Source organism: Bombina bombina, chromosome 2, assembly GCF_027579735.1.
Source record: "Bombina bombina isolate aBomBom1 chromosome 2, aBomBom1.pri, whole genome shotgun sequence".
Lineage (NCBI taxonomy): Eukaryota > Metazoa > Chordata > Amphibia > Anura > Bombinatoridae > Bombina > Bombina bombina.
In genome coordinates, this window is record NC_069500.1 from 1,214,123,019 (window position 1) to 1,214,149,951 (window position 26,933).

Sequence of the window (26,933 nt, forward strand, 5' to 3'; positions counted from 1 at the left end):
GCAGAAACTTTTTCCTCAGTAACAGGGACGAAAGAGCTAAATTTATGGCTCTGTGGGTTTTGGTTGATTGTGAGCTTTTGAGGGGGGAGAGACTATAAGTATGTTGAGAGCTGATTTTGTTTCTGATGGAATCTATTTTGTTATTGAAGTGGCTGGCAAAATCTTGAGCTGACAGAAAAGTTGTATTCGGCGGAGAAGAGTATTGGAAGTGGAGAACAGACATTTTGAGTTTGAAGAGTAGAGATAAGAGTAGAGAAGTAATGTTGCTTATAAAGATTAAGGGCAGAGTAGTAGGAGTTCAAGATGAACTTGTAGTGAAGAAAGTCAGCTGAACTCTGAGATTTTCTCCAGTGCCGCTCAGCAGTACGAGAACATCTGCGTAGGTACCGTGTCAGAGGAGTGTGCTAGGGCTGAGGATAAGTGTGTGATTTCTGAGCTATGGTAGGAGGAGCCAGATTGTCAAGGACAGATGTAAGGGTGGAATTATAGTGGCAGATAGATTGGTCAGGGCAGGAAAAGGAGGAGATGGATGAGAGGAGAAGTTCAAGAGAACTAGCGAGCTGTTGCTGATTTGATTAGCTCTTGTTTGGTCTATACACAATAATATTACTTTGCATAATGCTACAAGAGATTGCTTAAATGGCCACTAAAGTCAAAATTGAAGTTTCATGATTCACTGTCTGTGTCACTCTCTAACAATCCACTTTTGGTGTTGAACGGAAGCGGTGGGAGGGAAGGAGGGAGGCATGTGGGCTGCCCAGTGGAGGAGGGAGGGATGAGGTTCCCTACACTAGAGATAAAATGTTAGGCAGGAGAACCAGAGGGATAGGACCCTTCACTACAGAAATTTTTTACTACAAAAAAAGTGATCTTGGAGGGGGAAGGGGGTCCCTACGCTAAAGAAATAAGATAGTTTAATATATAATAAAAAATAGATACAAATAATTTGTTAATAGCAGACTAGCTGCCTGTAACAAACATGGTGGATAGCAGGGGGATGGGGAAGGGTTAAATAACAGTGTGGGGGCATTAGAGAGGTGGTAGAGTGAGGAAGGATCCCTACACTACAGAAATGTCAAATAAATACATTTAAATGTAATAATTTAAATAAATATAAAAAAAATATAAAAATATATAAATAATAAATAAAAGCCCTAAACTGGATACTGGCAGACTGTCTGCCAGTGCCTAAGATGGTGGTGACCAGTGGGGGGGAGGGAAGAAAGCTGGTTGGGAGGGATCAGGTAGGGATCAGGGAATGTAAGGTATCAGGTAGGAGTGTTATTCCTACACTACAGCAAATATTAACCTTTCAAGCTAAATGATTAACCCCTTAACTGCCAGAAATTTCAGAAGTGCGGTGCACAGCTGCAATTAGTTGCCTTCTAATTAACAAAAAATAATGGCAAGCGCATGCATGTCTGCGGTTTCTAAACAAAGGAAACCCAGAGAAGCTTTTACAACCATATGTCTTATGACCACAGTAGTTGTGTGTAAATAATTTCAGGGAGAAACACACGCCTAGATTACGAGTTTTGCGGTAACAGGGGTGCGTTGCTAACGAGCCTTTTTTTCCCACCGCTCCCTTAAGACAACGCTGGTATTACAGGTTTTTTTAAACCTGGCGTTAGCCGCAAAAAGGTGAGCATAGAGCAAAATTTAGCTCCACATCTCACCTCAATACCAGCGTTGCTTAAGTCAGTGGTGAGCTGGCTAAACGTGCTCGTGCACGATTTCCCCATAGGAAACAATGGGGCTGAGCTGGCTGAAAAAAAACCTAACACCTGCAAAAAAGCAGCGTTCAGCTCCTAACGCAGCCCAATTGTTTCCTATGGGGAAATGAATTTTATGTCTGCACCTAACACCCTAACATAAACCCCGAGTCTAAACACCCCTAATATTACACTTATTAACCAATTATCTGCCGCCCCTAACATCGCCGACACCTGCATTATATTATTAACCCCTAATCTGCCGTTCCGGACACCACCGCCACCTACATTATACTTATGAACCCTTAGTCTGCCCCCCCAACGTCGCCGCCACTATTATAAATTTATTAGCCCCTAAACCTAAGTCTAACCCTAACCCCACCCTAACTTAAATATAATTTAAATTAAACTAAATAAATTTATCATAATTAAATAAATTAATCCTATTTAAAACTAAATACCGATAAAATAAACCCTAAGCTAGCTACAATATAACAAATAGTTACATTGTAGCTAGCTTAGGATTTATATTTATTTTACAGGCAACTTTGTATTTATTTTAACTAGGTACAATAGTTATTAAATAGTTATTAACTATTTAATAACTTCCTAGTTAAAATAAGTACAAAAGTACCTGTAAAATAAACCCTAACCTAAGTTACAATTACACCTAACACTACACTATAATTAAACTAATTACCTAAACTACCTACAATTAATTACAATTAAATAAAATAAACTAAATTACGGGGAAAAAAACACTAAATTACAAAAAAAAAGAATTACAAGAATTTTAAACTAATTACACAGAAGAGGTTCTCCAAGCAGCAGAAGTCTTCATCCAGGCAGCATCTTCTATCTTCATCCATCCGGAGCGGAGCCGGTCCATCTTCAATCCAGCCGACGCGGAGCCATCCTCTTCAAACGAAGTTCAAGCGAAGAATGAAGGTTCCTTTAAATGATGTCATCCAAGAGGGCGTCCCTTGAATTCCGATTGGCTGATAGGATTCTATCAGCCAATTGGAATTAAGGTAGGAAAAATCCTATTGGCTGATCCAATCAGCCAATAGGATTGAAGTTCAATCCTATTGGCTGATTGGATCAGCCAATAGGATTGAGCTCGCATTCTATTGGCTGTTCCAATCAGCCAATAGAATGCAAGCTCAATCCTATTGGCTGATCCAATCAGCCAATAGGATTTTTCCTACCTTAATTCCGATTGGCTAATAGAATCCTATCAGTCAATCGGAATTCAAGGGATGCCATTTTGGATGACGTCATTTAAAGGAACCTTCATTCTTCGCTTGGACTTCGTTTGAAGAGGATGGCTCCGCGTCAGCTGGATTGAAGATGGACCCGCTCCGCTCCGGATGGATGAAGATAGAAGATGCCACCTGGATGAAGACTTCTGTCGCTTGGAGGACCTCTTCTGCCCGGATCGGATGAAGACTTCTGCCCCTTTGGAGGTCCACTTGTGCCCGGCTGGGTGAACACGTCTCAAGGTAGGGAGATCTTCAAGGGGTTAGTGTTAGGTTTTATTAAGGGGGGATTGGGTGGGTTTTAGAGTAGGGTTGGGTGTGTGGGTGGTGGGTTTTAATGTTGGGGGGAGTATTGTATTTTTTTTACAGGTGAAAGAGCTGATTACTTTGGGGCAATGCCCCACAAAAGGCCCTTTTAAGGGCTATTTGTAATTTAGTATAGGTAGGGAATTTTAGTATTTTGGGGGGCTCTTTTATTTTATTAGGGGGATTAGAGTAGGTGTAATTAGTTTAAAAAAATTGTAATTATTTTTTTATTTTCTGTAATTTAGTGTTTGTTGTTTTTCGTACTTTAGTTTATTTAATTTAATTGTAATTAATTGTAGGTAGTTTAGGTAATTTATTTAATGATAGTGTAGTGTTAGGTGTAATTGTAATTTAGGTTAGGATTTATTTTACAGGTATATTTGTATTTATTTTAACTAAGTAGTTATTAAATAGTTAATAACTATTGTACCTAGTTAAAATAAATACAAAGTTGCCTGTAAAATAAATATAAACCCTAAGCTAGCTACAATGTAACTATTAGTTATATTATAGCTAGCTTAGGGTTTATTTTATAGGTAAGTATTTAGTTTTAAATAGGATTAATTTATTTAATTGTAGTAATTTTATTTAGATTATTTTAAATTATATTTAAGTTAGGGGAGGTTAGGGTTAGGTTTAGACTTAGGTTTAGGGGTTAATATTTTTAAAATAGTAGCGGCGACGTTGGGGGTGGCAGATTAGGGGTTAATAAATGGAGGTAGGTGTCGGCGATGTTAGGGACGGCAGATTAGGGGTTAATGAAATTTAACTAGTGTTTGCAAGTTGGGAGTGCGGCGGTTTAGGGGTTAATATATTTATTAAAGTGGCGGCAATGTCCGGTCGGCAGATTATGGGTTAATATATTTATTAAAGTGTTTCCGATGTGTGTGGGGGGGGGCTCGGTTTAGGGGTTAATAGGTAGTTTATTTGTGTTAGTGTACTTTTTAGCACTTTAGTTAAGAGTTTTATACTACGGCGTTAGCCCATAAAACTCTTAACTACTAACTTTTAAATGCGGTAGAAGCCTTGACAGGAGAGGGTTTACCGCTCACTTCTTCCAAGACTCGTAATACCAGCGTTAGGCAAATCCCATTGAAAAGATAGGATACGCAAATGACGTAAGGGGATTTGCAGTATGCTCGAGTCGCGGAAGAAAAGTGAGCGGTACACCTGTACCTGCCAGACTCGTAATACCAGCGGGCGTTAAAAAGCAGCGTTGGGACCTCTCAACGCTGCTTTTTAAGGCTAACGCAAGACTCGGAATCTAGCAGTTTGTAAAAAAGTTTAACTTTTTTTTTTGTAAGATTGTATTTGGTGGCCAAATAGTGGAATCTGGCATGAAATATACCAAAATGGGCCTAGATCCGTTCTTTGGGTTGTCTACTTTAAAAAAAAATTAATATATATATATATATATATATATATATATATATACTGTATATATATAGTTTTCATCAGTGCATTTTTTTAAAAAAGGCTCTATTTCTGTTTATACGGAGTGATAGCAAAAATGCTAAAAATTCTCTGGTACTTTGGGCAAGTTTTTCTCTGAAATTCCCAGTAGCAAAGGGGTTAATCTACATTGAAATGTTGTTTCATTTCAATCAATTGGTTAATTAGTTTATGGGGGATTACGTTACATTACAGTTTAATGGCCCTTTAACATTTGTTGTATACTACAAGCAAATGTAGGTTATATATATATATATATATATATATATATATATATATATATATATATATATATATATATATATATATAAATGTTTTAGAAATTATTTCCAGTCATTTTATATTTGAAGACGGAGCAAACAATATGCACAAATTAGGTGAGCAGTTACCTCGTGTGACAGACCCTTCGGTCAGGACTGAAAGTGTTAACTTTATTTTCTAACCACAAGTGGCTGGCTCCAGCTACAATCTAATTAATGCTTAGCATTCTATTGTTTGATCACCTCCAGGAGAAGCTGACGCTGGCTCATAGTGAGGTGCAGCAACTCAAGGGCACCCTATGTCAGTATGAAGGGATTGTGGATACCTATAAAGAGCAGGTACAGAAAACTCGTAAAGAAGCTGATGAGATTTTGAAGGACTGTTTAGCCCTAGTCTGGGCACTGAGGAAGTTGAACCCTTGTTTGTATGGACAGGAATTCTCTCTCATAACGGGAATACAAATGGATTGTCCCAGCAAACTGACATGCCTACCACCCCTTAGTCCGGTCATCCCCAGGTTGACCCGCAAAAGGGTCAAGCCGGGTCTGCCGGAGTGTTCCACAAGGGGGGAGCTATGTGACAGACCCTTCGGTCAGGACTGAAAGTGTTAACTTTATTTTCTAACCACAAGTGGCTGGCTCCAGCTACAATCTAATTAATGCTTAGCATTCTATTGTTTGATCACCTCCAGAGAGAAAGTGATAAGAAGAGTCAAGAGTGTCTTGTGGTTGAAGTGTTTAAGTAATATAATCCTATTGTATCATGTCAAGGGCGCTTCTCCCTTTTATCTAATGTACAACATTCTTTCAACCCCCATCTGAGGGGGGGTCAAAAACCTGTATAAATCTGTGTGCTGCCTTCAAATAAAGTTGTCATTCTGTTTTAAACCTGAAACTGGCTGGGTTGTGAATTGCTGATTGTCTATGCAGGACATTGTTCATCTGGGGTTAACCCTTGGTACACAGTTGGTACCGTAACATTGGTGGCAAGCGACGGAATGAACCTTATCGCCCAGAAGAGCAACTACACATGCCAGTAACCTCAGGAAGAGGGGGATTATTACAATACTGACTAAGATGGAAAGAGTACCAGGGACAGAAGGAACCAATGGGCCCAGCATAGCAGACAGAACCCCCGCAGAAGCAAGCTTTGATCGGGCGGTTAAAATAAGACTGGCACATTATGGCCCCAACCCATCTGCGGAAATTATCGACCGGGTCATAGCAGCTGTGGAGGCCAACCTACTTCGCCAAAGCGGCGCTGCAGCAAACCCAGTGGAAAAGAGAAAAGTAAATTTTGCAGCTTTTAAAAACTTCCTGGAAACAGAAGGAGAGATTGATGGGTACCTTGCGGATTTTGAGAGGCAATGTGCACTACACAAGGTACCCGCAGAGGACTGGGTCATGATATTATCCGGAAAATTATCCGGCCGGGCCAGTGAGGCTTTTCGGGCCATTCCAGATGAGGAAGTCAGGGATTATAATACTGTAAAAGAGGCTCTGCTCTCCAGGTATGCGGTTACACCGGAGGCATACCGGAGACGGTTCAGAGACACTGTTAAATTGGCTGGTGATTCCTACCTTGAGTGGGCATGTAAGGTGCACCGCACAGCAGCTCGCTGGATAGCGGGGTGCCAAGCCGTATCTGGGGAAGAGGTGCTGCAGCTATTCCTGTTGGAACATTGCTTCGACAAGTTACCCGCAGGAGTTCGAGAGTGGGTTCGGGACCGTAAACCCTCCACCCTGCATGAAGCTGCTCGCCTGGCAGATGAGTATACGGATGCCCGCAAACTGGACACTGCTACCACTAAGCCCCCTGCCAGAGTGGAGTACAGACCCCCAGTCACCCCAGCAGCTGCCAGTTACCAACCCCCGGCGCACCGCTATACCACACGGCCTCTGGCCACGAACTACCCTCAGAGAGCCCGGTTCAATTCGCGGGGCTACTCACAACCTATTCGGTGCTTTGGATGTAAGCAACTAGGGCACAAAAGACCAGAGTGTCCCCTAAATGCAGCGAACCAAGCACAGTCCTGGAGAAGACCTGCCGGCGGAATCACACGTAACCCTCAGCCTGCGGCCCGCTACGTAGAGGCGCAAGAATGCTGGAGCATCCTACATGAGGCAGACCTTGTGCAAGCTGCCCACCGGAATAACCGGCAACTGGTTAAAGTGAATGGGAAGGAGGTCAGTGGTCTATGGGATACTGGTGCTACCATGACCTTGCTTCGAAAGAACTTGGTGTCTGAGAAACAGCACACAGGAGACACTGTGGCTGTGAGGGTAGCAGGGGGCACTGTGTTCCGCCTGCCTGTTGCCAGGGTGCATTTGGATTGGGGAGGGGGCGCTAGACCTGTGAATGTGGGGGTCATGAAGGATTTACCAGCTGATGTTCTCCTTGGAAATACCTTGGTCCCCCTTGTTTCTGCCTATGCTCCCATGGGTCCCGCTGATGTTAACCCTGTGACTACCCGTGCTCAGATCCGTGCAGCAGAGACTGACCCCCCTGCTGCTAAGCCCCAGGACGCTGAGCTCAGTAAATCTCTATCCGCTATTGATACGTGGAAGTCCCGTTACAATGCGCTGATGAAGGAGAAGAGGAGCGCAGAGGAAAAAGCACGTTTAGAACAGGAATCTCTGCTAGACAGGCTGCACCGACAGACTGCAGAAAACACCAGCTTGAGAGTGGAACATGAAACCTTAAAGACAAACTTAGTGACACTTGAGGAGAAGCTGACGCTGGCTCATAGTGAGGTGCAGCAACTCAAGGGCACCCTATGTCAGTATGAAGGGATTGTGGATACCTATAAAGAGCAGGTACAGAAAACTCGTAAAGAAGCTGATGAGATTTTGAAGGACTGTTTAGCCCTAGTCTGGGCACTGAGGAAGTTGAACCCTTGTTTGTATGGACAGGAATTCTCTCTCATAACGGGAATACAAATGGATTGTCCCAGCAAACTGACATGCCTACCACCCCTTAGTCCGGTCATCCCCAGGTTGACCCGCAAAAGGGTCAAGCCGGGTCTGCCGGAGTGTTCCACAAGGGGGGAGCTATGTGACAGACCCTTCGGTCAGGACTGAAAGTGTTAACTTTATTTTCTAACCACAAGTGGCTGGCTCCAGCTACAATCTAATTAATGCTTAGCATTCTATTGTTTGATCACCTCCAGAGAGAAAGTGATAAGAAGAGTCAAGAGTGTCTTGTGGTTGAAGTGTTTAAGTAATATAATCCTATTGTATCATGTCAAGGGCGCTTCTCCCTTTTATCTAATGTACAACATTCTTTCAACCCCCATCTGAGGGGGGGTCAAAAACCTGTATAAATCTGTGTGCTGCCTTCAAATAAAGTTGTCATTCTGTTTTAAACCTGAAACTGGCTGGGTTGTGAATTGCTGATTGTCTATGCAGGACATTGTTCATCTGGGGTTAACCCTTGGTACACAGTTGGTACCGTAACACCTCGTAAGTGCTATATACCAATACCGTTTCAGATGCATGTTATAGGTTTTAGGGATTAATCTAGTTATTCCTTTTTGCACCAGAACTTTTGTAAAGTATTTGCGACCAACCAACATTTGATGTCTGCATTATCTTCACTGTCATCAATTTCTACATTATCTACAATATATTTTGAAACTGATTCACTAAAACTCACGCATGATTTTAGTAAATGGAAGAACACAGGGATTAGATAGACAGGAGAGATTGGAGATGTAGGAGAGTCTAATCTGTTGGATAATAGAGAGCAGAATTCACTCTACAGTCCAACTAGTATCATAAATTTCTATGTTATTCTACAGAGCGTATCTACTAAAGCTCTTCTCATCTTTCATAATGAATGGCTTGTATAGAAAAACAAGAATTGGTGAGGATATAGAGATTAGTAAAAGTGGAGCGACTCCTAAAAAGGACATTAAACCCCACCTTTTCCTTTCCAGATTTAGATAGAATTAGAGGATAGAATTTTAAGAAAGATTCCATATTACGTCTATTATCAAATTTACTTTGTGTTGTCATGTTACTATTTGTTAAAGAGAATAGCTAAGAAGGTAATGTGTGTTTGACAAATATATTGCAGCAGTTTTATAAGAATGCTTTTAAACCACTAGATGGCAGCAGCACATGCAGACACATGCACACTCCTCAGCCTACTTAATTGCTTTAGAAAAAAAACAATACCATGAGAACAATGAAAATTTGATTATAGAAGTATAATTGAAAGTTGCTTTTTTGAATTACATTATACTCTGGGCTGATTTATCAAGCCCGTTATGGGCCTCAAAGCCTCTGTTTCCACGCAAGCCTTCAGGAAACAGGAGTTAAGAAGCAGTGGTCATAAGACCGCTGCTCCTTAACTCGTCTGCCACCATGGATTGATTGTCACCCCCTGCTAGCGGGCAATTGGCCACGAATGTGCAGGGGGCGGCATTGCACAAGTATTTCTTGTGCTTGTGCAATAATAAATGCCGACAGTGTATGCTGTCGGCATTTATCGATGTGTGGCGGACATTGATAATTCTGCCTCTCTATCTGACAATGTAAGTATCTGTGAGTTAGCATGGGTATGACTGTATTTGTGCTGGGGCTAGCTAATGTACTGTTATTAATCCTTTTAAATTCAAAGCCATTTCAGTCTATCAGAAAACCTGTTTCTCTAATATTTTCAAATTACTCTGTACTTTGCAAACTTTACAGCATTATTCTAATCAGTCAGAAAATTATTTTAGCATAAATATAAAATCTTTAACAGGAAGTGCACATCTGTACATAGCTGGTCTGTTGGTCTGTGGGAGATTTGTTGGTAGACAGTTACATGCCCTACAAGACTAAAAACTAAATATGTTTATTTTCTAGCAAAAACTATGTTTATCAACCCCCCACCAAAAAAACTATAACAAAAAAACAACAATAAAATACTTTTTTTAGATGCAGCAAAGAAAAAATATTTTTAAATATTAAATAATCTCTATATCCACTGTTATCAATGACCATATTATCCCAGTAAAACAGCACAAAAAGAAATGTAATTAACATTTTTTAATTTACATTTTTTAAACCATGCTTTCTTTTGTCTATTTCTTTTATAACATGCAAAGGAAATATGTTCATTAAAGTGATTGTAAACTTTGGCTATTGAATCCGAACTATCTATAATTATTCATATAAAGAGGAGCACTTTCATTCAGTAAAATAATTACACGCTTCATTCTTAAAATAATTACTATTTAGTGATTGTAAACATTCAGCACTTCCTCCTTTCGCATCTCATACTTTATTTTTGTGTTTGATGACAAATCCGTCTTCAGCCAATCATTAGGTGCACCACGAGCTGGACGCCAAAGGGGGCACACAGCGATTGGTTGAAGCCAAATTCATCTTCAAAGACAAAAATCTAGTATGGGATGTGGGTGGAGGAACGTTGCAATGCTTACAATCAATAAATGGTAATTATTTTAAGAATGAGGCGTGTTTAATTATTTTTATGAATGAAGGTGCCCCTCTTTTTATGATAATTATAGATAGTGTAGATTCAATAGCCAAAGTTTACAATCACTTTAATCTAGAGGATACATCTTTAAAACACAACTGCCCTGTTACAAAACTCAGCAAATATTTTTTCCATCATTTTTCCATATTTTTTCCATCATGCTTGATATCTCAAAATTAATTGAGAAAAGCGCATTAAACTACAGAAGAAAAGCGATAAACTCAGAAAGAAGCAGGTCACAGCACACCTTAAACACCATGAAATTATTCTGTTCATTTGAATAATTCATGTTTATCCACTGCTGAAAGAAATCATACGCTTCTCCGGTATATGCCATGAGAAGAGACAGAATCCATTTCCCCCCTAGAAATTACAAACAAATCTGTGAATCAGAGAACAGACCTTAACCTTTATTCAGCGAATGTGTTAAATAGGATTTAAAGAGGATAAGAAAAAAATGCCATCTAATTCATATAAATACCATGGGTATCTATGTCAAATGTATTGAAGCACCGACAGCAGCCAACGGGTTACATTAGCTTTGTTTAGGGTTAGCCAATTTAATATAGTTTTTGGGTTTGTTCTAAATTTATATTTTCACCTTCCATTGTGATAAGAAATGTCAAAAGCTTCCTCCAAAAAAGAGGTGCGCTTGTACTTAATAGTGTAGTTTTTCCCCCGAATGATGTGTGAGATCTCAGTAGGAGCTCTTTTTTATCATTTTATTTGTGTATGAATATTAATGGTTGCTGTCAGTGTACGTTTTCCACTTCATTAAAATCATAAATCCATTGGTTCAGCCCTTTACTGTTGTAATTAAAACAGCAATGGAGATAGCAGAACCTATTAAAGACCATAAGTTGCCAGATGTTCAGTATTTAACCAGACCGTCCAGTATTTTAGCAGGCTGTCCAGAAAAATCTTCACAAAAATACTGGACACTTAAATGTCTAGTTTGTTTCAAGTCCATGAGTGTTAACTGTATGGTGCCTTCTTTGCCTCAATTCATTACAAATATGGAGCAGAAAAAAGTGAGTGAGTAGTCAAGGGATTCCAATCTCTACTGTTTATATGTGTTACTGGCAACCAAAGAGGTACAATTATGGATTTTTATGTTACTGGCGGTCAATGGGTAAAATGACTGCCTAGTTGTAAAAAATATACATGGTAGGCTCAAGAGTGTGGTCTTTTGGTGAGGTGGCATTGTGTGACCCCACTGACCACTGTGCCCTGATTGTCTAGTATTTTTATAGAAGATAGCTGTCAATCCTAGTCATAAGCGGTATTTCGATAAAAATGGAAATAAGGGAGGCGCTCAAAGCTAAAGGTATCAACACTAAAACAGATTTAATAAAACATATTAATGATCACAGATATAAATACAAAGGGACGTCTCCCCAAAATAAATTAAGCTAATAACCTAAAAAGTCTATTGACCGCTAATATTCTAAAAAGTCTATTGATCGCTAAAACTAATTCAGATTTAAAAAACAAACAAGATAATCGGCAGTGCCTATGTAGTAATTGTGATACAGGCAGAAATAAATGTTATTTTTAAAACACCAAAACAAATGACAGTGTTCCGTAATTGAAATACCACCAAGCTGCCTTATTAGAGAAAAGCCGTAGCTGCCAAATATAGTGTTTAGAGAAATGAATCCGTTGTCCAAAGTTCTCTTACTTTGTAAGATATTTGTGTGTCAACACCAAAAAGCCGTGTACTTTACCAAGTTGTAGACTTGTCAGTTGCTGGTCTTACTCCCTCGCCCGGTCCTCACCTCGAGCGGGGCTGACTGCAGCTTTGGCGTCTGACGTCACAGAAAGGAGTTCCGGCTGAAGGTAGAGGCCGATTCCTGCGCTCCCCTCTATGCGCTGTACTCCCGGTCCTCTTTGGACAGCCCTGCACTTAGTGCTAGTAGCACGCAGGGGGCTGTAAAATCTTGATCTTGATAAAGCCCATAGGTGGGCGAAACGCGTCGTATGTGTTGGCAGTGCTGTTGTTATTACCATTGTAACAACTAACCATATCTTTGGAATCTCATTTGGAGTCTCACCTAATAACCCGGGTTACATTATTGAGACATTTTCTCTTAAGGAGCAGAGCCTCTGTATTGGGGAACACTGTTTTGGATACCCATTATACCAATCTGTTTTACAGCCCCCTGCGTGCTACTAGCACTAAGTGCAGGGCTGTCCAAAGAGGACCGGGAGTACAGCGCATAGAGGGGAGCGCAGGAATCGGCCTCTACCTTCAGCCGGAACTCCTTTCTGTGACGTCAGACGCCAAAGCTGCAGTCAGCCCCGCTCGAGGTGAGGACCGGGCGAGGGAGTAAGACCAGCAACTGACAAGTCTACAACTTGGTAAAGTACACGGCTTTTTGGTGTTGACACACAAATATCTTACAAAGTAAGAGAACTTTGGACAACGGATTCATTTCTCTAAACACTATATTTGGCAGCTACGGCTTTTCTCTAATAAGGCAGCTTGGTGGTATTTCAATTACGGAACACTGTCATTTGTTTTGGTGTTTTAAAAATAACATTTATTTCTGCCTGTATCACAATTACTACATAGGCACTGCCGATTATCTTGTTTGTTTTTTAAATCTGAATTAGTTTTAGCGATCAATAGACTTTTTAGAATATTAGCGGTCAATAGACTTTTTAGGTTATTAGCTTAATTTATTTTGGGGAGACGTCCCTTTGTATTTATATCTGTGATCATTAATATGTTTTATTAAATCTGTTTTAGTGTTGATACCTTTAGCTTTGAGCGCCTCCCTTATTTCCATTTTTATCTGTTCACTATAATCTAGACAATTGCAGGGATTTTTGTCTTTTAAGGGGGTGTGTGGTTATCAGTTTGGCCCAGCGCACCCATCTACCTTTTTTCGTTTGCAATAAGCGGTATTTCATCAACACTTCAAATGTTGCCTGTTTAACCTGTTGCTGCCAAATCTGGCAGCTAAGGGCTTGAAAGCAGTGATACCCTGTGACAGAAAGGACGGCAACATGGTTTGCTGTATTAGGAAGGCTACAGGAACTATTACATAAATGGGTGCTAACCTGTTGCATTGTATTGGTGAAAATAAATTAACGATTGCATGACTGGACAGAGACCACATGAAATCTTCCATGGTTCTTGCACCCATTCCTGGAGTCTGTCACCTTTCTTGCCAGGTGAGGTGTTGTAACTTGCAGCAATTCAACACATTGTAATGTTTGTAATAAAATTAACTATATAACAATAACTAATCTGTAAAAAATTGTTAAACCAATGTGTAGCTAATCACAAACTAGTCTGTCAGTTTAGAGCTGTTTTTTGTAGTTGCTTGGGTTTGCACCTGGTCTGTTAACTGATGTGCCATCTGCTCTCAGCCATATAGATGACACAAAGGGACTGCATTAAGCTTCTATATATTAGAAACCACATGCAGGAGAAATAGGCAACATAGTGTAAACCACACAAACACAAAAAAACAGATAAGTGGAGCGCTCGAGCATTAACTGCGCTAAAAGTAAGCTTTTTGCACAGGTTGCGTTCGTATTATGAGTTGAAAATAAACTGTTTTTCGCTTGTGCGCTAATCTGATGAGAGCAAGAAGTCAAACTTAGAATATTACGTGCAACACCCTACCCGCGCGCAAACCCAATTGCATATTTTCTTGTTGACTACCCCGATATGAAAATATAAATATTTCCCATTCCAATGTTCTGCACTTAGCAGAATTTGTTCTATTTATTCATAATAAATATTTCTATATATATATATGATGGTATTTTGGTACAATATACAGGGAGTGCAGAATTATTAGGCAAGTTGTATTTTTGAGGATTAATTTTATTATTGAACAACAACCATGTTCTCAATGAACCCAAAAAAACTCATTAATATCAAAGCTGAATAGTTTTGGAAGTAGTTTTTAGTTTGTTTTTAGTTATAGCTATTTTAGGGGGATATCTGTGTGTGCAGGTGACTATTACTGTGCATAATTATTAGGCAACTTAACAAAAAACAAATATATACCCATTTCAATTATTTATTTTTACCAGTGAAACCAATATAACATCTCAACATTCACAAATATACATTTCTGACATTCAAAAACAAAACAAAAACAAATCAGTGACCAATATAGCCACCTTTCTTTGCAAGGACACTCAAAAGCCTGCCATCCATGGATTCTGTCAGTGTTTTGATCTGTTCACCATCAACATTGTGTGCAGCAGCAACCACAGCCTCCCAGACACTGTTCAGAGAGGTGTACTGTTTTCCCTCCTTGTAAATCTCACATTTGATGATGGACCACAGGTTCTCAATGGGGTTCAGATCAGGTGAACAAGGAGGCCATGTCATTATATTTTCTTCTTTTATACCCTTTCTTGCCAGCCACGCTGTGGAGTACTTGGACGCGTGTGATGGAGCATTGTCCTGCATGAAAATCATGTTTTTCTTGAAGGATGCAGACTTCTTCCTGTACCACTGCTTGAAGAAGGTGTCTTCCAGAAACTGGCAGTAGGACTGGGAGTTGAGCTTGACTCCATCCTCAACCCGAAAAGGCCCCACAAGCTCATCTTTGATGATACCAGCCCAAACCAGTACTCCACCTCCACCTTGCTGGCGTCTGAGTCGGACTGGAGCTCTCTGCCCTTTACCAATCCAGCCACGGGCCCATCCATCTGGCCCATCAAGACTCACTCTCATTTCATCAGTCCATAAAACCTTAGAAAAATCAGTCTTGAGATATTTCTTGGCCCAGTCTTGACGTTTCAGCTTGTGTGTCTTGTTCAGTGGTGGTCGTCTTTCAGCTTTTCTTACCTTGGCCATGTCTCTGAGTATTGCACACCTTGTGCTTTTGGGCACTCCAGTGATGTTGCAGCTCTGAAATATGGCCAAACTGGTGGCAAGTGGCATCTTGCGCCTTGGTTTTTCCACACGCTTCTTGCGACCCTGTTGACTATTTTGAATGAAACGCTTGATTGTTCGATGATCACGCTTCAGAAGCTTTGCAATTTTAAGAGTGCTGCATCCCTCTGCAAGATATCTCACTATTTTTGACTTTTCTGAGCCTGTCAAGTCCTTCTTTTGACCCATTTTGCCAAAGGAAAGGAAGTTGCCTAATAATTATGCACACCTGATATAGGGTGTTGATGTCATTAGACCACACCCCTTCTCATTACAGAGATGCACATCACCTAATATGCTTAATTGGTAGTAGGCTTTCGAGCCTATACAGCTTGGAGTAAGACAACATGCATAAAGAGGATGATGTGGTCAAAATACTCATTTGCCTAATAATTCTGCACTCCCTGTATAGCTATACTTATATATATAGATGATTATATATATGTATAGATATATATAGGAATATCTTTTTTTAAATACTTAGAACATATTCTGCAATGTACAGAACATTGGAATGTACAGTAAATACATAAGATTAAACTTTTATTAAAAATGAATATTACACAAATATGTTTTTTCATGTTTTCATCTACTTAACTGCAAAGGGCTCCAATGCACTTATATAAATGTCTTATGTGCGTACATTTGTATTTATATGTGTATATATGTCTGTAAATACATATGTACACATATAAATACATAAATACATATGTTCATATATATAGACATATATGAATACATACATATACATCTTTAAAAATGTAAATGTGTGAATCTCTATGCTAAATCCCTTTACATGCCTTTACCTGAGATCTCATATTGTTGAGCCTTTATAACTTTTGTGTGCAATATTTTTTTAAATAATGTTTATTAGATTGTATTATGAGTGTAACTGTACTTTGTAATATATTTTTGATGTGTTTTGTGCAACATTTTTGTTTCGAGAAACTGAGAGCTCTGAGGACGCGGTAATCATTCTAGTGTAAATTGCTATTGGACTCAAGTGATTGCATTTACTTTCAATTCGTAATACCGGTGGTAAGCATGCGAACAAAAACACCCGCGACATGCATAATCCCAAGAAAAAAAGTAATGTTTATGGGTAGATTTAATTGGCCTTTTGGTTCTTATCAACCGTCAAATTCTATGTTTCATAATGTGAAGTGGTATTCGCTGTGATTTTTTTTTTTTTCAACCAGTGGCAAGCCTGTCAATAAAGAATGTTTTTTTGGTAATAATGACCTTGTACAAGGTAAATGAATATTCAGTACAATTCACAGATTTGGTATCCTCTGCCCCATGCTTTGTGCACAGGCAACTTATAATTAATATGGATTCTCTCTCTAATCTGCAAACCCAATGCCTCCTTTCTGTTTACCTGAAATATTAGTACTCAGCAATTCCGCCTGAACATCCTGCTTTGTTTCACTTTCATCTGCCATGGTTTTCTTAGAGATAGCTGGAACAAAAATGTAAATGGCACAAATGCATACAACAATTTTACAAAACTGTCAGGGTAAGAACAAACCGCATATCACAAACATGTTCAAATGCACAAGAATAGTAAGATATAGTATTAGTATAGTACTTATAAATATAGCTGTTAATATTTGACAAAATCATGTGTGAAAAAGCCATCTTGTGTAAATATGATCATTTCTTATATGAGAGAATGTCGTATGATTGTCTTATGAAGTAAAAAGCCGTCTTGTGCAAATATAACCATTTCTTATGTGAGAGTACGTCGTATGATTGTCTTATGAAGTCATAAGCCGTCTTGTGTAAATATGACCATATCTTATGTTAGAGTACGTTGTATGATTGTCTTATGAAGTCAAAAGCCGCCTTGTGTAAATATAACCATTTATTATGTGAGAGTACGTTGTATGATTGTCTTATGAAGTCATAAGCCGTCTTGTATAAATATGACCATATCTTATGTTAGAGTACGTTGTATGATTGTCTTATGAAGTCAAAAGCTGTCTTGTGTAAATATAACCATTTCTTATGTGAGAGTACGTCGTATGATTGTCTTATGAAGTCAAAAGCTGTCTTGTGTAAATATGACCATATCTTATGTGAGAGTACGTCGTATGGCCGTCTTGTGTAAATATAACCATTTCTTATGTGAGAGTACGTCGTATGATTGTCTTATGAATTCAAAAGCCGTCTTGTGTAAATATGACCATATCTTATGTGAGAGTACGTCGTATAGCCGTATTTTGTAAATATGACCATATGTTAAGTGAGAGTACCTCGTATGATTGTCTTATGAAGTCAAAAGCCGTCTTATGTAAATATGACCATATCTTAAGTGAGAGTACCTCGTATGATTGTCTTATGAAGTCAAAAGCTGCCTTGTGTAAATATGACCTTTTTGTTATATGTCATTAAGTGCATTGGAGTCCTTTACAGTCAAGTAGATGGAAACATGAAAAAACATATTTATGCAATATTCTTTTTTAATAAAGTGTTATACTGTGTATTTACGGTAAATATTTCACACTCCAATGTTCTGCACATAGCAGTATTTTTAAATAGATATTCCTATATATATCTGTATATTTATATATATATATCTATAATTAACGAAGGTAAGTGTAGCGCTAGTTTAAACCCTTGCTACATATACAATCCAGTTCTCACGATGGGATAAAGAGTAATAATAGTGATTAGGTGAAATTGTGAGTGTATATGTGCGCTATGAACAGCTGCAGGTTCAAGTTTTAGATCTAAAATCTGATGATGTATATAGAGTGCTTATGTGCACTTTAAAGTGCTTTAGGTTTGTTTATATTATATACTTAAGGTAGTCGTTAAAGTGCTGTGAAGTACTTATTATTAAAGTGCTTCTGAAAAAATATGTTTTTCAACAGATAGAAATTGATGTTTTTAAACACAAAGAAATTTAATATTCAATATTCACAAAATGCTTGCAAATTGCTTACAAATTATTTAAAGCATTCCTTAAAAATTCAGAAGCATGAAAGGTCATTACATAAAACATATTTATAAAATATAAAATATAAATATACATATAAAAATATTTAGGATCACTCTATATTTGAATATCCACATTGTAATGTATACCGTTAGAGGGCTCGAAGTGGGAAAACAGACACACAGTTCAGTATCTCCTTAGTGTCATGTATATCACACAAAGTAATATAGTCTGTTATTCCATCTCTTGTTAAGTGATAAAGTCTGTTGTTCCTTTTGTTATATTGGTGATATCAATTTGTATTTACTTTACTGGTATAAAAGCAATTTATGTAGTTTTGCTGTGTTCACTCAGAGAAAATATTTTAAGTGAAGTTTCGCTGTGTTCACTCAGAGTAAAGATTTTAAGTGAATATTTTTAGTAAAGCTGATAGCGGTATTGCTAGCACCATCTATATACTCACACATATAAACACATATGCTTTGCTCCGAATACAGCCAAATTAGCGGACTGAAGTAAGCAGTTAATCTTCTAATAAAGATAAGCAAATATGACGAATAACCCAGCAAACAGATCCTTATACAAAAACATGCAGCTTCAGTGTAGTGTTATACGATAACAGCCCTGTTAGCAGGGCACTCACCACTTCACACCGGATGCCTCTATTCAATCGCTCTCAGGCGTGAGGTCTTACCGATACCGATGGGTGAAATTCTGAATCTCCACTACACCTCCACAGTTCGTGGACGCTGCTTCCAAGAAAAAGTCGGTTTCCATATGTTGCGCTGTAACACTGTGACGTGCTTCGTAGATAAGCTTTCATAGGCTGTCACTCAGGGTACCTTGGGGATCCAGATAGCGAGCTCCTCCTCGCTCGCAAGAAAGTAACAATAAAGGAAAGAAATGTCTCTGGACCCACAGGTTAAAAACAGTAGCAGACTTTATTTTCCAATTGTTGTTAAAACAAAAAGGGGAACACACAATCCAGTGGTGTATGCAGGTTCGGTCTTACGCGTTTCGGCGATAGCTTACGCCTTAATAATAGACCATACCTGAGTCTCATACACCTGGGGCTTATAACAACCTGTTTGCGCCCTCCCATTTGTTAAGCATTTACTCAATGTAATCATAATACAATAGATTCTTAAAGGGATAGAGGAACCTACATCAGATATATATAAGAAGCATATTAAATAACCATATATTTACCTTTAACATAAACTTCAAAGCAAGGTAGAAAATATATTTTATATTTAGAAAGAGGTTTTTGCACTGTAGTTAAACGATGCAACTTAAATTTAAACTCATTAGTTTGTTTATTCATTTTATAGCTTTAGGAATTATTATCTAGTTCACCCATCAGTTGCAAACTCATTGTAATCAATTATTTCACATAAGGATACACGTATCAAATGAAAGATATTTAGAGAAAGATTTTTACACTTTAGTCAATGATGCAACTTAGGTTTCAATTTTTAAAAATTTTGTTATTTACTTCACAGCCATAGTGGTTTTCTCTATTTAGTCTATCAATTTTAAACTCCTTATTATCAGGTTTTATACACTTAGGTAAAGAATTTAAAAGACAATATTGACATATTGGTCATTATTCTAAATTTACAAATAATGACAAAGGTAAAAGTCACATAATAGATGTAAGAAAATTATTATTTACTTATTATTTACTTTATATTCCTGAAGATATTAATTGTAAGTAATTTAAAGTAATTTAAACAAAATATGGAGGGAGCATTGTTATTAGGGGTATGCATATAGATGACATTCCTATTGGTGAAAAGGCAAGAAGTCTATTGTAGTATTTGTTTAGGTGGTTATCATAACCAACAATTAATAATATCATGTTCAGAATTATATCCAAGTGGGACAAGAGTCTTAAACAAAAATATTCAATATGCTTCTTGCTTCTTTAAAACATTTAAACGATCGCCCCCTCTGTGGGACTTTGGTATATATTCAATAGCAGACCAACTGAAATAGTTTAGTTCTTGGTTATGCTCTTCAATAAAATGTGTGGCTAGGGCTGAGCAAGCAATGTTTTTTTTTATATTATATATATGTTCCCGTATTCGGGTTCTTACGTCCCTAGTGGTCATTAAAATGTATTGTTTTCGGTGTTCACTACACTCAATAAGATATATCACATGGTCTGTTGAGCACTTTATACATCCCTTAGTGTTATATTCAGAACCTGTCACATAGGACCTACATTTTTGAGTAGTTTTAATATACCCACAGGCCCTGCATCTCTTTGTTCCACATCTGTATGTGCCATTGGTTTGTAACCAACTGCTTCTTTCATTGTCTTCCTTCGATTTATTTGTTTTAAGTTCACTAGGAGATACAATGTTAGCTAGTGATCTGCCTTTCCTATATACGAATTTGCAGCCTTTTTCTACTACAGATTTTAATTTCTCATCTCCATATATAAGAGGTAAATACTTTTTAACCATATAACAGATTTTATTATATTGGTTTGAATATTGGGTTATGAACATGGGTCTATCTTCTTTACATATGTCTTTAGGTTTATCAAGAAGGAGATTAGTTCTCTCTAATTTTTCTACTTCTTTGCTAACACTCTTAATTTGGTTAACATTGTAACCCCTATTTTTCATTCTCTCGGTTAGCTCACTTTTTGCTCTCTCATAGCTATTGGCTCTAGAGCAATTTCTCTTGGCCCAAATCAATTGACCTTTAATGATCCCTTTTGTCACATGCTTAGCGTGATTACTTTTTGAATGTAGCAGTGCATTTCCAGCAATAGGTTTTCTATACAGATCGGTCTCTACTTTATAGTTTTCATCAGCTATTAAGATCAGGTCCAAATAATTGATCTTTTCCTTATTCCACTCTGAGGTGAAGCTCATATGTAGATCATAATTATTTAGATATGATAGAAATAGATCTTTCTCTTTTTCATCCCCATCCCAGACAAACAACAAGTCGTCTATAAATCTCTTATATAGCCGAATATGTGGTCTTTATGGGTTATTATCATTTGTGATTATAGTCCATTCCAGCCAACCCATAAACAGATTCGCATATGAGGGCGCAAACCGCGCCCCCATTGCGGTACCCTTTTTCTGTAAGAAAAACTCCCCCCTGAACATAAAATAATTATGCTCAAGGAGGAATTTTATTACTTCCAGAATATAATTCTGGAAATATGGGTCCAAAGTAGTCTCAAGATTGAGAAAGTACTCAACAGCTTTTAAACCTAGAGAGTGGGGGATCATAGAGTATAGTGATACCACGTCCACAGATAGCCAACTATAGGTTTTTTTCCATTTAAAATTTTCAAATAGTTGTAGGACGTGTTTGGTATCTTTTAAATGGCTTTCGAGATTTAAAACAATGGGTTGCAAGATTCCATCAACCCAGTTAGATAGAGGTTCCAAAATAGATTCCAGACCTGATATGATGGGCCTACCTTTTATATCGGTAAGGCCCTTATGGGTCTTAGGTAGGTGGTAGAATATGGGTATCTTAGGATTATCAACATAGAGTGAAAAAAACGTATCTCTATTTAGATACCCATATTCTAAGCCATCATCTAGCAAAGATAAAAGTTTTTCTTTTATCTTATATGTAGGATCAAATGGAAGTTTTTCATATACACTACAGTCATTTAGCTGCCTAAGGGCCTCATCTATATACCATGTAGTGTCACACACCACTATGCTGTTCCCTTTGTCAGATCTTTTTATGACAATCTGTTCAATTTTTCCAGATTGATTAATGCCTCTCTTTCTTTCACGGAAAGGTTATTTTTGCAGTTGTCATTTTTTTCATTTTCTTTTAAGTTTATTAAGTCATCCATGACATTTTTGTGAAAGAGCTCAAGCAAATGAACTCTAGACCTAGTGGGGTAGAAGCTAGAATTTTTCCTTTTGATATTATAACCTCCTGTTGGGTGTTCTTCTCCCACACTGTGTCTAGATAGTCAGTTTTTAACTCTTGATCTTTAGATTTAAAATGTTTTCTTAATGTGAGCTCCTGGAGCATGGCATCATAGGTGGCATATTCAGAGATTTCAACAAACAAACAAACAGGTTTTTCAGAAAGGTATGGATCTAAACTAGGGGGGCGGTCAGCAGAAAGATATAGAGGTCCCAAAAATACCAAAAAACAGATACCAATTGAGACAAATGAACATGAAAGACAAATAGTTATGGAAGGAGCTGTTTTAAATATATCTTCATACAAATTAAATGCTGATGAAATAAAAGTTTTGAACTATGGTCTAGGTTTCTGTCCCAGTAAAAACTTTGATTTATTTCAGACTATTTTAGATCTGAATAAATTCGTCAGACAACTCACATTAAGAAAACATTTTAAATCTAAAGATCAAGAGTTAGAAACTGACTATCTAGACACAGTGTGGGAAGAATTAGAAGAACACCCAACAGGAGGTTATAATATCAAAAGGAAAAAATCTAGCTTCTTCCCCACTAGGTCTAGAGGTCATTTGCTTGAGCTCTTTCACAAAAATGTCATGGATGACTTAATAAACTTAAAAGAAAATGAAAAAATGACAACTGCAAAAATAACCTTTCCGTGAAAGAAAGAGAGGCATTAATCAATCTGGAAAAAAATGAACAGATTGTCATAAAAAGATCTGACAAAGGGAACAGCATAGTGGTGTGTGACACTACATGGTATATAGATGAGGCCCTTAGGCAGCTAAATGACTGTAGTGTATATGAAAAACTTCCATTTGATCCTACATATAAGATAAAAGAAAAACTTTTATCTTTGCTAGATGATGGCTTAGAATTTGGGTATCTAAATAGAGATACGTTTTTTTCACTCTATGTTGATAATCCTAAGATACCCATATTCTACCACCTACCTAAGACCCATAAGGGCCTTACCGATATAAAAGGTAGGCCCATCATATCAGGTCTGGAATCTATTTTGGAACCTCTATCTAACTGGGTTGATGGAATCTTGCAACCCATTGTTTTAAATCTCGAAAGCCATTTAAAAGATACCAAACACGTCCTACAACTATTTGAAAATTTTAAATGGAAAAAAACCTATAGTTAGCTATCTATGGACGTGGTATCACTATACTCTATGATCCCCCACTCTCTAGGTTTAAAAGCTGTTGAGTACTTTCTCAATCTTGAGACTACTTTGGACCCATATGTCCAGAATTATATTCTGGAAGTAATAAAATTCCTCCTTGAGCATAATTATTTTATGTTCAGGGGGGAGTTTTTCTTACAGAAAAAGGGTACCGCAATGGGGGCGCGCTTTGCGCCCTCATATGCGAATCTGTTTATGGGTTGGCTGGAATGGACTATAATCACAAATGATAATAACCCATAGAGACCACACATTCGGCTATATAAGAGATTTATAGACGACTTGTTGTTTGTCTGGGATGGGGATGAAAAAGAGAAAAAGATCTATTTATATCATATCTAAATAATAACGATCTACATATGAGCTTCACCTCAGAGTGGAATAAGGAAAAGATCAATTATTTGGACCTGATCTTAATAGCTGATGAAAACTATAAAGTAGAGACCGATCTGTATAGAAAACCTATTGCTGGAAATGCACTGCTACATTCAAAAAGTAATCACCCTAAGCATGTGACAAAAGGGATCATTAAAGGTCAATTGATTTGGGCCAAGAGAAATTGCTCTAGAGCCAATAGCTATGAGAGAGCAAAAAGTGAGCTAACCGAGAGAATGAAAAATAGGGGTTACAATGTTAACCAAATTAAGAGTGTTAGCAAAGAAGTAGATAAATTAGAGAGAACTAATCTCCTTCTTGATAAACCTAAAGACATATGTAAAGATGATAGATCCATGTTCATAACCCAATATTCAAACCAATATAATAAAATCTGTGATATGGTTAAAAAGTATTTACCTCTTATATATGGAGATGAGAAATTAAAATCTGTAGTAGAAAAAGGCTGCAAATTCGTATATAGGAAAGGCAGATCACTAGCTAACATTGTATCTCCTAGTGAACTTAAAACAAATAAATCGAAGGAAGACAATGAAAGAAGCAGTTGGTTACAAACCAATGGCACATACAGATGTGGAACAAAGAGATGCAGGGCCTGTGGGTATATTAAAACTACTCAAAAATGTAGATCCTATGTGACAGGTTCTGAATATAACACTAAGGGATGTATAAAGTGCTCAACAGACCATGTGATATATCTTATTGAGTGTAGTGAACACAGAAAACAATACATTGGAATGACCACTAGGGACGTAAGAACCCGAATACGGGAACATATATATAATATCGAAAAAAACATTGCTTGCTCAGCCCTAGCCACACATTTTATTGAAGAGCATAACCAAGAACTAAACTATTTCAGTTGGTCTGCTATTGAACATATACCAAAGTCCCACAGAGGGGGCGATCGTTTAAATGTTTTAAAGAAGCAAGAAGCATATTGAATATTTTTGTTTAAGACTCTTGTCCCACTTGGATATAATTCTGAACATGATATTATTAATTGTTGGTTATGATAACCACCTAAACAAATACTACAATAGACTTCTTGCCTTTTCACCAATAGGAATTTCGTCTATATGCATACCCCTAATAACAATGCTCCCTCCATATTTTGTTTAAATTACTTTAAATTACTTACAATTAATATCTTCAGGAATATAAAGTAAATAATAAGTAAATAATAATTTTCTTACATCTATTATGTGACTTTTACCTTTGTCATTATTTGTAAATTTAGAATAATGACCAATATGTCAATATTGTCTTTTAAATTCTTTACCTAAGTGTATAAAACCTGATCATAAGGAGTTTAAAATTGATAGACTAAATAGAGAAAACCACTATGGCTGTGAAGTAAATAACAAAATTTTTAAAAATTTAAACCTAAGTTGCATCATTGACTAAAGTGTAAAAATCTTTCTCTAAATATCTTTCATTTGATACGTGTATCCTTATGTGAAAGAATTGATTACAATGAGTTTGCAACTGATGGGTGAACTAGATAATAATTCCTAAAGCTATAAAATGAATAAACAAACTAATGAGTTTAAATTTAAGCTGCATCGTTTAACTACAGTGCAAAAACCTCTTTCTAAATATAAAATATATTTTCTACCTTGCTTTGAAGTTTATGTTAAAGGTAAATATATGGTTATTTAATATGCTTCTTATATATATCTGATGTAGGTTCTATGTAGGTATTATGATTACATTGAGTAAATGCTTAACAAATGGGACAGCGCAAACAGGTTGTTATAAGCCCCAGGTGTATGAGGCTCAGGTATGGTCTATGATTAAGGCGTAAGCTATCGCCGAAACGCGTAAGACCGAACCTGCATACACCACTGGATTGTGTGTTCCCCTTTTTGTTTTAATAACAATTGGAAAATAAAGTCTGCTACTGTTTTTAACCTGTGGGTCCAGAGACATTTCTTTCCTTTATTGTTACCATCTATATACTGTATATCTATACCTATATTTAATCATATATAATCATCTACATATATAGGCAAATATATATATATTGTACCAAAATACCATCAGAAATATGTAGAAATATGTATTTATGAATACATAGAACATATTCTGCTATGTGAAGAACATTGGAATGTGAAATATTAATATTTTCATGTCGGGTTAGCACACTTGAGAATATGTGATCGGGTTTACTCGTGAGTAGGGTGTTAGGCTTTTCTTTCATGTAAGTTGCAAGAGTCCATGAGCTAGTGACGTATGGGATATATATTCCTACCAGGAGGAGGCAAAGTTTCCCAAACCTTAAATGCCTATAAATACACCTCCCACCGCACTCATACCTCAGTTTTACAAACTTGGCCTCCTTGGAAGGTGGTGAAGCATGATGTGCTTGATTTCTTCTGTGAAAGGCGCTTCTAAGCATATTGAAGCTCAATTCCTCTCAAAGTACAGTGTTTTTCTGAAGGATGTGAAGGGAGTATTGCCTGATGATACCATGGTTTCACCTATGGGAAAATCTATTCTACAGCTCTCTGTAAATCCGGTTGTGGGGATTCATCTGCCACCTCCCTTTACAGATCAACATTATACTCCTCTACCATTACCTCTGCTGATATGTTTAAGTACTGGTTTGGCTGCTATATGTGGATGGGTGTCTTCTGGTAAGTATATATCTTTTTTTAAGACATTCTCAGCTATGTTTGGCACTTTATATTATAAAGATTTTAATATGTATTGCATATATTTGCCATGAGTCAGGTCTGTGTATATTTCTCTTTGCAGTCTAACAGTTTCAGCATGGAGATTATGTTTATGGGAGAATGTAGGTATTTTTTTCTTACCTGGGGTTTCAGTTAGTTGCAACTTGGAGTCTGTTTTTTTTTAAAAAAATTGTGGGCATATTAGGCTCGCGATGACGCAAAATGTTACTTTTTATTGCGTCATTTTTGGTGCAAAATTTTTGGGCGCAAAGTCACACCTGTTGTGACGCGAGTCGTGTCATTTCTTGCGTCTTTGTTGACGCAAAAAATTTTGCCGCAAAGTCGTGCCTGTTATGATGCGAGTTGCGTCATTTCATTGTCTTAGCTTTAGAGCCAAAAGTTTTTTTCCTCTGCATTTGCGTC

At 37.5% G+C, this 26,933-nt stretch overlaps 1 protein-coding gene across 1 annotated transcript in view; it reads right to left on the reverse strand.

Moving 5' to 3' along the window:
* The window catches only part of CRACD (capping protein inhibiting regulator of actin dynamics), a 421,538-nt gene that overhangs the window by 166,731 nt on the left and 227,874 nt on the right, over positions 1-26,933 (reverse strand). Inside the window, exon 3 of the mRNA XM_053703944.1 lies at positions 16,762-16,842. Coding sequence (XP_053559919.1) covers positions 16,762-16,825 — 64 coding nt within the window. The 5' untranslated portion in view covers positions 16,826-16,842. The remainder of the gene's footprint in view (positions 1-16,761; positions 16,843-26,933) is intronic.